The 13,218-nt window shown below is 40.7% G+C and overlaps 1 protein-coding gene across 7 annotated transcripts in view; it reads right to left on the bottom strand.

Moving 5' to 3' along the window:
• Positions 1–13,218, bottom strand: part of pak5 (p21 protein (Cdc42/Rac)-activated kinase 5) — a 67,966-nt gene that overhangs the window by 10,909 nt on the left and 43,839 nt on the right. For all 7 annotated transcript variants that reach the window (XM_017455385.3, XM_047151114.2, XM_047151113.2 and 4 more), the window contains 2 exons: positions 4,539–5,369; positions 602–1,087 (listed from right to left, as the gene is read on the bottom strand). In XM_017455385.3, coding sequence (XP_017310874.1) covers positions 602–1,087; positions 4,539–5,369 — 1,317 coding nt within the window. The remainder of the gene's footprint in view (positions 1–601; positions 1,088–4,538; positions 5,370–13,218) is intronic.

Genomic DNA, 13,218 nt, shown 5'->3' with positions numbered 1-13,218 from the left:
GAGTTTGCACAGTAAAACCAAAATTCATACATATGCAAAGAACAATTTTAACTGCAGTCATCGTTGAAAGAGAGGTGTAATTAGGATTAGCAAAACAACAACAACAACAACAAAAGAACATGAGAAACAACATTTGCTGTTCACAAATGAACGACACCACACACCAACCATCACAGCTCTTAGTGCCACTTTGGGGGACGAAGGTATTTACGTATTTCTGAATTTGCACTATATGCTCAGAAATTCTAAATGATGAACGAATGAATGATCAACTTTAACGGTTACAAATGTTTATAGTTTATGCATTTGATCAGTATTTTCACTGATATGACCTTAACATTGAATCGTCTTATTTAATACTTGGTGTAGAGACCCCTAGATTAATATGTTTTGCAGTTGCTTGCGCTTGCTCTTTTTTTTCCCCACCTTTCATTATTATTTTCGCTAAAGTTTGTCTTATATGGGATATTAACTGTCATGTTCATTACAATAACCAACAGCTTGGTGGCAACCAAGCAGGTAATCAAGTCTGTCCAGATTCCCAAATGATCGAAAAGCTATGAATTAAGGATGTCAGCCATTTTTGTCCACTCTCCCTCACCTCATTAAAGAGCAGCTCGCGCCGCTGTTGTTTTCTCAGGTCCATCTTTTTGACGGCCACCTGCTTGCCGCTGTGCTTCTCCGTGGCGATGCACACAATGCCTGTAGAGCCCTCGCCAATCTTTAGGAAGTTGTCCAGGTACTCACGTGGGTCACCTGGGTTCACTACAAGCTGCAGCGCAGCACGGAACTGCTCGTGAGAGACACGTGAGGGTGGTGGAGGCTCACAGGCTGAGCCCCAGTATCCAGGAGGGATGTAGGGTGAGGAGGGCTGGGAGTGAGCCCCCTGAGGGGTGTATGGAGGACTGGGCTGAGATGGAGGGTGGTGATAGGGCGATGGCTTGTAGTGAAAAGGAGGTGGGTACTGAAAGCTTGGTGGGTAGCCCATCTTGGCATGGCTCTGAGGTAGTTTGAAGGGGCCGCGGGGGTACGTCTCGGCTCCTGGCACCTGCGGGCTCCCATCCCGAGACCTCCTGTCATACTCGCCCTGTTCACGAGAGCACAGAAAAACACAAGTTATGAGAGTACAGCAAACAGAATAGAGCAAACACAGAACCTCCTTGACAGATCAATCAACCATATTTAGACTATATGACAAGGATAATTCTTTGTAAATATTTAGCACATCGTTTATCAAGTAGCTGAAGCTTTCAAGGAAGAATGCAACACCAGAGTCAATGCAATATATCAAGCACCTGTAAACAGGGTACAAGAACAGAGTAGGTGAAAACAACAACTTCAATACATACAGAAGTGTACCTGTTCTGTCCCCTACCAATATGCACCTAGAATTTAAATAATTAGATTCATTAATGCGTGAAAAAAAAAATGTCCTGTAATCTCTGTAATCTCTTATGAATTTACTCATAATCATTATTCAAACAGAAGATGTACTAAAAATATCTTAATTTGTTCCCAAAAACGTCATGTGATTCTGGCTGAATAAACACTACTTCAGATTTTATGCAAGAGCATAGTGATTCTAATATTTCTTACACCACAGCAAATATGATTGATACACACACACACACATACACAGACATAACAAATCCCACAAGAGACTTTCCGTGCCTCAGTGGGGTCAGGATGGGCAGGAAATTAAATTACATTAAATGTGTTAACCCCCACTCCAGAACACATTTAGAAGGACGTGACGGGGAGACTCCTGTAAGATGCCGGACGAGAATCCCTCTACGGTGTGTAATTATGGCCATTTAGCCAATCACGTTCTGCTGATACGCTCAAGGGATGGAGGAACCCTGAGACCCCCTCATATGGTGCTGCAATCATTCCCCGGCTGGCTGTCAGCCAGGGCTCTCCTCACCCATGTTCGTTAAACGCACATTAATCTGAATTTGGCAGTATAATCAACAGCCCAACTGGACTGTGAAATTGAATTCTGTGGTGGAACATCGCACGGGCCGTTTTTATGCAAAGGCTGCAGAAAACGACTGTGCCACAACGTCAGTCTGTCACAATGAGCCCCCCAGCGTGTGCATTTGTGCACGCGCGTGTGTAAGAGTGCATTTCCCCAAGCGCTTCACGTTTAAACAGTGGTCCACAACAGCAGGAAAACACTGCACTGCCTGACATGTCTAAGATGGGTGAGAAGAACAAATTTTTCCTAAGCATCTGATTAAAAGGGTTTAATACAAATAATGGAATAAAATGTAGTGAATCCTTTTCACAATGCTAATAATAAACCCTTTATAGCTCCATTAGTAACTACTTGATCCTGGTCAGGGTTATGGTCAGTCATGAATAAAAAGTGACATACTGGTCGGTTATCTAGATTTGAAAACACCTAAAAAAATCACCTGAAACAAACAACAACACTAATAAAATAATGATAATAGGACAAACATATGCACCTTAATCTTCTGTAAGAGATACTCAATTAGAGAGATCCACAAAGCAAAGCACAGTTGTATGTGTATAAAGCCTCCTAAGCTTTGTGTAGCCTCTCCTCCAGTGTCTCAGATGAATTGCTGTTATCTGTGAGACTACTGGTGTTTCATTAATTGATTTCTACACCGCGCTCCTGAAAGTAATTGTGTGTCTATGGCAACCCAGCTCCGAAGTAGATTAAGTTGCGACATGAAATCCATCACCGGGCCAGTACGGTAAAGATCATGGGCATCATGGACATGATTTGGTTGTCTGCAGTGCTATCAGAGTGTGGGGGAAGAGTGAGACTGACTCATCATGGTCTCAAGATGGGGCACCAATTTTAGTTTTCTGTGTAATTAGAGTCATATAATAAAAATACCAACAGATTCAATAGCCTGACAGGCTGAACATTTCATCACAAAATACTGGAGGCCCTCTGGGTCCCTATCTATTCCTCAAAGGCTCAAACGTTTTAGTCGTGCACACAAATGTATTGTTTGGTTTGTGATTCATGCAGGAGCCCTATAACAATCATGTTTTCCTACCAAGAAACAACATTAAGTTGAGAAGAAGAAGAAATACTGCATACACTGCTACACCATTCCACTGTAAAATGGGCAGAATAAATCAAATCAAATAAAATGTAAAATTACATTATTATTTTTTTTCTTGAAATGGTACATTTCCTCAGTTTAAACATTTGATATAGTTTTCTATGTTCTATTGTGAATAACGTGGGTTTATGAGATTTTTACGAATCATCGCGTTCTGTTTTTATTGACATTTTACACCGCGTCCCAACTTTTTCGGAATTGGGGTCGTAAGAACGCACTTTTTTCATCTTTAATCATAGTTGTGTTTCTAATCACAGCTTTTACTTTAGCTAGCAGGTTATTACGAGTAAACAAATGTCACATTCACAGCACATTTTAAAACATGATGTAGTATTACACAGAAGGCTATTCTGCATAACCACCTGGACCGTTCTGATTCATCCTCTACTTTGATTGGGAGCGTTCTTCACTTTCTGCTGCTGTAGTCGGTCCCACATCTATTCCATAAAGATTGACCTTCCCAGGATTCATCCTCATTTCAGTGGATAATCTCAGATGTACACCTTCTATGAACTGCTGCTGTAAACATAAACTGTCCTGTTCTCATCCCAGGATACACAGCCCGTTATTTACACTATGATCAATCTGAATGGAGAGTCCTCTCAAGGTTTCGTCCTGATGTTTCGGAGAGCTTGTCCTTTCCATTGTCACCTCTGGCTCGCTCATTAAGAATCTAAATCGACATCCAGACTTCTGCTTTGTAAAAAGTAACTTTCAAATAAGTTCCTTCAAGTAACTTTTAATACAACATTGTATTCCAGAAGATTCTGTTTTAGACCAGCTATTGTTTTCCATTTATTTCCAGCTCTTTGGGCGCGTCATCCATAAACACAATGATAGCTTTCATGTCTATGCTGATGATCTATAATTATACTTACCAGCTCATTAGATTCATCAGCACACCTATGCACAATAAAAGACAGCAACCTAAACGCTTGAATGAATAGAACTGTTATTCACCTAAATTCTAATCAAACTGAAGTCTGCCTGCAAAGAGGATGCTGATTTAATTTGATAGATATTCTGAGAAACCAAAAGCTACGGTTAATACCGTGTTGTAATTTTTAACCCGGGATTTACATTCGATTCCCTTGTAAGTATCATCTGTAAAAGTCCATATCATTTTACAAACACAGCCAAAATAAGACACACGTTAACTCCACATGAGGCTGAGATATTAGTGCATGCTTCCTAGCGCATTCTTAGCCTCTACACTGGACAGCTGCAATGTGTTTCTGACTGGTAGCCCTTCTGTCTTGTTAAATAAATTTCAGTTAGTCCTGCAGCCTTACCAAGAAAAAAGACTATTCATGTATTTATGTGCATGTTTTTAATACTTCTCGTGATCTAGATGTGCTTGAATTTCAATAGCAAAACCTGAATTTATCAATCTGAGGTATATCGGAAAGACATCTAGATGACTGAGTGCATTACCTTGCCAATGATCTGGGAGGCAGAGGTGTTTTCAGAAAGACGAGGGTAAGTATAGGAGCTGTATGGCCCGTGCGGTGCAGCCTTGAAGGCACTGATGCCGTAGGGCAAACTAGGCTCCTGTAAGCCAGAGCCTGATCTGGAGCGCTGCCGAATGGCTGGCTGGGGGCTTGTCTGACAAATGTATGATGACTTTGGCCTCTTTTCATAGTCATCCCTCAGCGCTGCAGTATAGATACCTCCACCCCAGTCACCATCCGGGTAGTTGATCTGCTCGCTGTGTAGGGAGGCCCGTGACGGCGTCCCCAATGGCTGCTCGCGGTAATCCTGACTGGATCCTCCCAGAGAGGCCCTATAATAGTTCCTACTGCCACCTGCAGCCATCTCATCTGTGGACAGGCGCACCTTGCTCTCTAAGTAGGCGTGGTAGTCTGGTGGCATCTTGCCATAATCGGAGGACTTCTGAGGCATGGCATCTGGGTAGAAAGGGCTGCGAATGGTGTGGCCGTTCTGTTTGAAGGAGAAGCGGTAATGGCGCCCAACCGCCCATTCTCCATCATACGCACCTTTGTCCCGCTCCAGTGGAAAGTCCCTGCTGCTGTCCAGATCGCAGGAATATCGGGCAAAGTAGTGGCTGAAGCCGTTCTCCTCTGGGCCGCTGCTGCTGGCGTTAGCCGAAGCTATAGACAGCTGCTTGACTGAACTGGCCTGGTGGGCTCCTGGTGGACTCTCTTTGCGCAGAGAGTTGGAACGTGTCACGGAAATGTTGTCGAACTCTTCGAGTAGTCCATTGATGGAAGCATCTTTGGGTGGCTTGCTGCCCCGCACAATGGTCTAAAGAGGGAAAGGTTGGAAAGAGTGAGTAACCCACTAGATTAATCCCTGGGCTTAGATGATGCACTGACCACTACAGTAACAGAAGGACAAATGCTTCTGTCTTTAAACAGTGAAAAGAATTACATCACACAGCACTGCAGGGTGCTTGTTGCAATTTGACCCAGAAAATGATTACAATAAATATCAGTGGGAGTCTGACAAGAACATGCTATAGTAATCTCAGAATTTAGCACACTGTGGCTTTGAGCAGAACTGCTTTCATCCTAAACAAATGGAGCCTCAGCACATCCCATTCCACCCCTACCTAAGAGCATTTCACAGATATGCTATGACTCATACTAAGCTCTTTTACTCTCAGTGTAGGAAAATAAAACTGGGGAAAAAAAAAACTAAACTATTTCACCTTCTCAGGAGTCAAACGTATGCATCAAATGAAGATACTCAGTTTTTCCCCCTCTCTTTGTAAAATGTGTAACTTGTACTAACCTGCTAGTAGTTGTCCAAGAACCTGTCAGCATTTGAAAATACCTGAAGTAGTGTTTTCATTTAAGTATAACAGGAACAGGGCACCTCCATAGTGCAAGCCAAGGCATCAGAACACTGGTGTCAGATGTTGGTCAAGTGGAACTGATGGTGTATCAACCCACTGAACACACATCATTTAAGTACAGGGGAAATGTCATTGAGACCAGCAGAGTTAAACCTCCTTCAGGAATCTTATCCAGCAATATCAGCACACAGTCATATAACGTAAGTGGTGTTTTTCCTTTCGACACTTTTCATTTCATTTATATATAAAAATTTAAATAACACAACGTATCTGCTGCTGTTCATAGATAAGCACAATGCACCGTAATAACAATCTGTACTTTAGGAACATGCAAAAAACATAATAGCAGACAGCCAAATAATTGAAACAGACGATCCATTAAATATTTATTGACTGCTGTAACTCAGCCTGCATGGCTGATATGCTCCAAGTGTTGATTTTAAGGCAGGAGTTTATAAATCTCCAGGATAGGCCAGTCACATCATAGCAGTGTCATTAAACCAAGTCCTATCCATCTCTATAATGCAGTTGTCACTAAAAGATGGGGTCACACACCAACCCGAGCCTAAGGCTTCAGCTCAACACACAGCTCACGTTATAGGAACAGTGTCAGTGGACTACTGCAATAGACCACAACAGCATGTCTGTCTCAAACAGGACCTCATCAGTATATCTATCCTTCCCCATCCATCACTGTCGCTCTGGCTACTTTATATTAATTTCTATTAACGTCAATAATAGGAGGATTTGTTCTGACAATAAGGTCACACTGGAGAAATCGCTACGAAGCAAAGATCAGTAGTAGTAGTAATTTATATCAGTCGCTGACATAAATTGGAAATGATGCATTCAAGTGTCTTCTTGATAGAATAATTGATCAACGTTAACCAGCTTTTGTAAGACGGAAATATATATACGGTGATGGGGGGTTTTTTTCCCCTTGAGAAAGCCCAGCAGGTTCTATAAAAGCCATTAAGGATTATGTCAAACAAATATGAACATGAATTGTACATTTTCTGCTTAGTTCGTGCGATGCCAAGCAGGAGAAGATGGAGTGTTTATTACTGAAGAGAAAAGAAGAAACTAGGTCTGGAATGGAAATCAATAAGCACGGAGAAGCACAAAAGGGGAGGAAAAAAGAGGGAGAGAGAGTGTGATGGAGAGAGGAAGGCAAAGGGAGGAGGTGTAGTGAGGTTAATTATGTGCCAAATCAATGTCAAGCTCCAGAATCAAACTCAGTTTTGGAAAACTGCCCATTCGTTTGAATTAGGTGTCTGATAATGCTGGAGTGCCAAGTACTACTTTCACATACTCTCTCTCTCTCTCTCGCTCTCTCTCTCTCTCTCTCATTATTTTGTGAGAGTGGTAAATTCAGCACTGTACTCTCTTCCTCTCTGCTGGCTGTTGTGACAGGAGCCATATTTCACCCGGGCTCTGTCTCTGGCCTGTCCTGCTGTGATAAGGTGTAATAGATCCACTCTCGGCCCCGACACCGCTGTCGTCTCAAGGTAAGTGAGGGAACGAAATGAGGGAGCATGAGAGCAGTGAACAGGTGGAGGAGGAGTGTTGGAAAGAATGGGCTCACCAGAAGATAAGCGAGGGATTAACCTTGAATGTAATGAAGTGTGTGTGTGTGTGTGGGGGGGGGTGTAATTAATGACACTGCCTCTAGCAGAGCTCAACACCACTAGCTTTCCTCAAAACACTCAGATGAGGCCCATAGATGAGGGCGGTGTGCAGGTCTAAAGCGGCACACGCTAACAAAGTCGCACTCTTTGATCGAGGGGTTTCACATTGGGTTTCACAACAAGAATCTCCTCATGGTGCTGTTTCGAAATAAACGGTCAACGACTGATGAGGAGTCCAGTCCCAATGAATTCATTCTTTAACTGAATTACAAAAACTGAAAACAGTATAATCAAAAGCAATTCCCACAAAAATGTCATCATGTAATAGCAGTGAGACTGGGGTCACTATATCAATATCCCAGCTTACTAGCAGATCTGCTATCATCTTATTATCAGACTGCAACATCATACTACCAGGATCCGTTTGTATCATTAGAAAACTCAAAAGGACAGGAAACTATATACAGGTCTAATCTCTGTTATATCCTTATACCCTTGCCTCAAGTATTGTCTCTGTCTCCATAAACTCCAAAGGCAAGAGTCAGGAAAATTGACTCGGGGAAACTTGAAGTCATAGTCTCCTATACTCTACTCTACTTAATAAACCGAGACCAGGGTTGCCAGGTCTGCGCAACAAAAGGAAAAGCCCAACTAAATACCAAAACTCAAATCCTACACTGTGAGAAAGCAGCTTTAAAAACATCATTCCTCTCAATATTTCATTCTCCAAGGTCTTAAAATGGCCTTGTATTATTACTAACACATAGCAACATGCATTCACACAGAAACATACAAAGCTAATATGAAGAATGGGAAGAAATGCAGTACTATCACATGACACCAACTGACATGGTCACTAGTGTATGGTGAGAAGTTTAAACCTGTGTTGGGAGATCATTTGCGATGATCTTTAGGTCATTTTGGTATAGGATTTGGTTCTAACCTGGATTTTTACTACCTTATATTTTATATAGATATAATATTAACCTCCAAGCCATGGAAGAAAAAAAAAAAAACAATAGTTCAAAAGTTGCCCATAGTGATGCTCCTGATAACTAGGACATAGTCATAAAGGATTCCCAGAATCTATTTATGTCTACTCTGACTAGATCTTTAGAGTGCACAATGACTGAAAGTGGTGTTTAGACTGTCATCTTCCAAACAGACCTCTGGCTCCACCTTCTGGTCATGAACGCTCGTTGCTTGATGATTAAGAGATTTTTCTTTTTCACAGTCAGCACGTTCAACATGGATAAAAATAATCCGATATTAACCCGATTAAAACGATACTCTGATTAAGAATCTACCATGTAAACAGCAATTTCTGATGGCCTTAATCCGATTAAAGTCATACTCGAAGTAAACACAAATGGAATTAAGACGTGTGGAGTATTCCTGTTTTAGTCGCATTATCAAAGTGCATTACACACCTCATTCACACCATTAACATCGTGTGGGAGTTTTCAAAGCATTTTGCGACAGGACACGTACACACACGGCAGTGCTCAACCGTTTTACGTTATACAAGAGAGCACGGCTGCGTCCGAAACCGCGTTACCTACTATACAGTAGGCGAGATACATGTATTTCAGCTACTATATAGTAGGTAAGTACGCGGTTTGGGACGCAGCCCACGGCTTCAAGCAGTCGTCTATTTGCACGTACAGTACGACAAATAATTAACCGCACTTGGCACTTTCGTAAAAATGAAAAATAAAAACACCCAAAACTGTATACGGTACCATAACGAAGACGAATTGTATGACGATACGTGAAATTCTGGAGGGACGGCGTGGCGTGGTGACGTAATGACGTGTGTCGTTAATCGATCTATGTTCTATAACGTGTAAAACGGGAACATGAAAGGAGTATTCTAAAAGCGACTCATGTAAACACCTTAATCACATTATTATCTTACTCAGAGTAAGGTGAATAATTAGATTACTGCTGTCCATGTAAACGTAGTCAGTGACACTAGCTGAGCAAAACCCACTGTTAAAAAAAATTCGAGTGATTTGTGTGAATCAAACTTTGACATTTGCATGATGAGATTATTAGATTCAACCTTAATGGTGTGTTTAAATAAGTAACCTTTAAAGGTCCGATGCAATGGGCTTTAAAACCTACTGAAGTGTGACATCGAAGATAGCACGAGTTCTTCTGAGCAATACATCAAAATCTCATCTCGGCAAATACTGTACTCCAGTACTCCAGGAGGAGAGGAACTTGTGCAGCACAAATGCACTCCAGAGTTTATGACAGAAATAACTGCTACAGCAAATAAGCCCCAGAAGCACAATTATGTTCATGACCCATACAGCAACAGGAGTACAGATTGATCCTTACACATGAGTAATCTTAGGATCCAATGGGCTTCATTCCTAAATGAATTAAAGACAACACAATCAAAGATAACAGTGAGAAATATATGAAACAACCAAGAGGCTATTTTCAGGGTCTTGGGTGCAAAAAAAAACCTCTAGTCTCACCAAAATTGGACAGCTGAAAATTGAAATAAGACCCTGCAACTTTTATTTTTCTTTTTCCATTTATTAACCGTCCAGATTCAGTGCCCAGAGTGTCCTCAGATTCCTGACAGGAGTGGTACCCAATGTGATTTTCTGCTCTTCAAAAGTGGTTATTTGAATTACTTTAACCTTCCTGTCACCTCAAACCATTTACTTTACATTTATGGCATTTGGCAGATGCCAAAATGTGTCTAAGCAGTTGCGGCTTTGCTCAAAGACCCAACGGTGGTGGCTTGGTGGTGCTGGGGTCTGAACTAACGACCTGCCGATCAGTAGCCCAACGTCTTAACCACTGCCAAATCAGGCTGGCCATTCGCCTTATAAACAATACATTTCCACCTACAGAACTGCTCCTCGGGGATGTTTTTGGGGTTGTTTTTTTTTTAGGCTCATTGTAAATAAATGCTAGACTGTTGTGTGTGATAATCTCAGGACATCAGCAGTTTCTAAAATACTCAAATCAACCCTTCTGGCACCAACGCCTTTAAATGAATGCAATTCACATCACCTTACTGGTCTGTACACTTAGTTCTGCTACCAGTTTAAGCGATAAGATGATTTTAAGGTTATCCGTATTGGTGACAGATGCTGTAGATCTTCCTCTTGATTTTTTCGCAGGGCTGCTTTGCTTTGATCATGAAATCAGACATCCAGATCGCTGTCATATCACGTCACCTGTTCATTAGTACAGCAACGTTAGGCTGATGTCACACAGCATCATGTGGGATCAGATAACGGAGCCATTTTTACGAGTACAAAGACAAGTACAATACTTACCTGATTCCTGACCAGTATTGGTATTGATGCATCCCTAATATGCACAACAACAACATTCACACATGTTCATGGTTTATACTGATGGAAGGAGGGTGGACGGACAGGTGGGAGTGTAAAAGAGTTGGAGGGAATGGGGCAGCCACCTTGTAACCCACAGTTCACAATCATTTGAAGAATTTGCTCCACTATTAGTCAGTCCTTACAGGAGTTCTGAGTTTTTTGGGATTATTGCAGCCAAAAATGATTGATTTTGCTGCAAGTTTTTTTTTTTTCTTCAGAATTTGTGATGCAAGTTGCATATATTTTTGTACTTTTTCTTTCAGAAAACTACTTGAATTGGCGAAAGTGCGAGTACACGAAACTGCTTTGCACGGCCTTTAGCTGTGATATCTGTAGGTCAGTGAGACCTTTTAGATGTACTCATGTACGACGCGTGGGAATCGAAGAGGATACTGGCTGAATGTGCGTCGTGATAACGTCGAATGACACATCTTGGTTCGAATATGCAGAAAATCTGCAGTAATTTAGAAAGACTGCAAGCTCCTCTGAATATTGTGGCGTTTGCTTGATATTTCTGAGATTGCAAAAACACTAAATCCTGGAGGGACTGATTAGCAACAATATAAAATTCACCCAAACAGAGCTTAAATAGTTTGGATGAATTGACAATTTACAAATCAACTATTTGGATGATGCCTAAACTGGTATACATTTATTATATGCTAAATATTGTGATGACATGATACTGACAGTCATGATCATCATATCACCCACCAAGTTTATCTGTTTTATTTAGAGCATGACCTTTATTTGTTCTTTTTTCAGTGCTGTCTGCTGTAATTCAAACAGAATTAACTCAGCAACACACCATGACTTAACTAAGCACTGAGTCACCAACACGCAGACATTAAGTGAATCTCCTCCTTACTAAAGAGTCCAGCATAAACAGTTACCTACATATTGCTTAAACACCAAATAGGGAGATTACAGGATGTATATTTCCTATACTGGCCAGCAGATGGCATCTTTCTACTAATCACTTCTTTATTATACACAAATATCATCAGTAAAAAAAAAATAAACAAGAACAATGAAGCCAAAAATAGTTCTAATATAAGGAGCTGTATCTGAATACATATGGAGATGTTATTTCCATGTTCATTTTATTTATCCATTTATCAAATTTGATAGTGCTAAATTTTTTGGAGTAAATATATTCCTATGTTCTTGGAGCATACTGCAAAGTTAGCATTGTAGTAATCTGTTCAGTTTAAACTGCAGCAATAATACTCATTTTCTGTTCTGAACTAATCCGCCTGCACGAGGGGTCGTGACTCTAACGTAATGATATTTTCAAGCACACCTTGACTGAAGATTTGCCCTTCATTACGGTCTTCACAGACCCCATCTTTAGTGCAAATGGAAGGCCAAAACATTATATTCCTGCCTTGATGAAAGAAGGCTTAAAAGGTCCTGTCCTATTTCTTACATTCCGGGTTTTGTGGATTTTTGTATTTACGTCACCCAACATCAGTATTAATAGACCACTTCACCTAACAAAATGGATACTGGTTGAATTATTTCATCAGATAAGTGTTTTTAACTGTGTGTCTGTTGGAACATAATATGCTGCTGATTGCTGGTCGCATGACTGACGAATGCACCCTGACTGAGTTTTGTATTGTACCCATCTGTCCAGCCGCCTTTTGTGCCATGTGCTGTTTAAAAAAAGAGAGTTTCTAACTAGAGATGCACCGACGTATCGGCCGGTACCGATTAAAGGCAATTTTTCCCGCTATGGGCCATTGGCTGATAATTTAAAAACATCCGATGATCAGGGCCGATTATATCCTGTCAATCAAAAGAGGGCGTGAAAACACAGATTTCGGCGTGTAAACACAGATTTCGTGCTGTGTGTAAAGATGTCTGTTGTATGGAATGACTCTCTGTAATCTCTGCACTGCTAAAATTTTACACCGGAAGTGAGCCGCAGTGAAGCGGGAGTTTCTGCATCGAGTCTAATTATTTTTTTTGTCGCGCTGCTCGCGCTGAATTAAAGCGCCAGTACACTGTTGAAAGATTTAAATGAAGATGAGTTGATAAAAAATATATATATATATATATATTGCACAGAAAAATATATATTTGTAGCGTATTTCATAAAAAGTTTATATATATATATATATATATATATATATATATATATATATATATATATATGTATATATATATATAATAACATTATTATTATATATTATCAGTTTGATGTTCAGTGATGAAGTAGAAATGCTTGTGTTTGTGGAGAGTGAATGTGAGACTACAGGAGGTTTTTTACAATTCAGTCAATGTTAATATGAATTACT

The sequence above is a fragment of the Ictalurus punctatus genome, chromosome 25, assembly GCF_001660625.3.
Source record: "Ictalurus punctatus breed USDA103 chromosome 25, Coco_2.0, whole genome shotgun sequence".
Classification (NCBI taxonomy): Eukaryota; Metazoa; Chordata; class Actinopteri; order Siluriformes; family Ictaluridae; genus Ictalurus; species Ictalurus punctatus.
The sequence above is the reverse complement of the archived record's forward strand: the minus strand, read 5'-3'. Positions and strand labels throughout refer to the sequence as shown.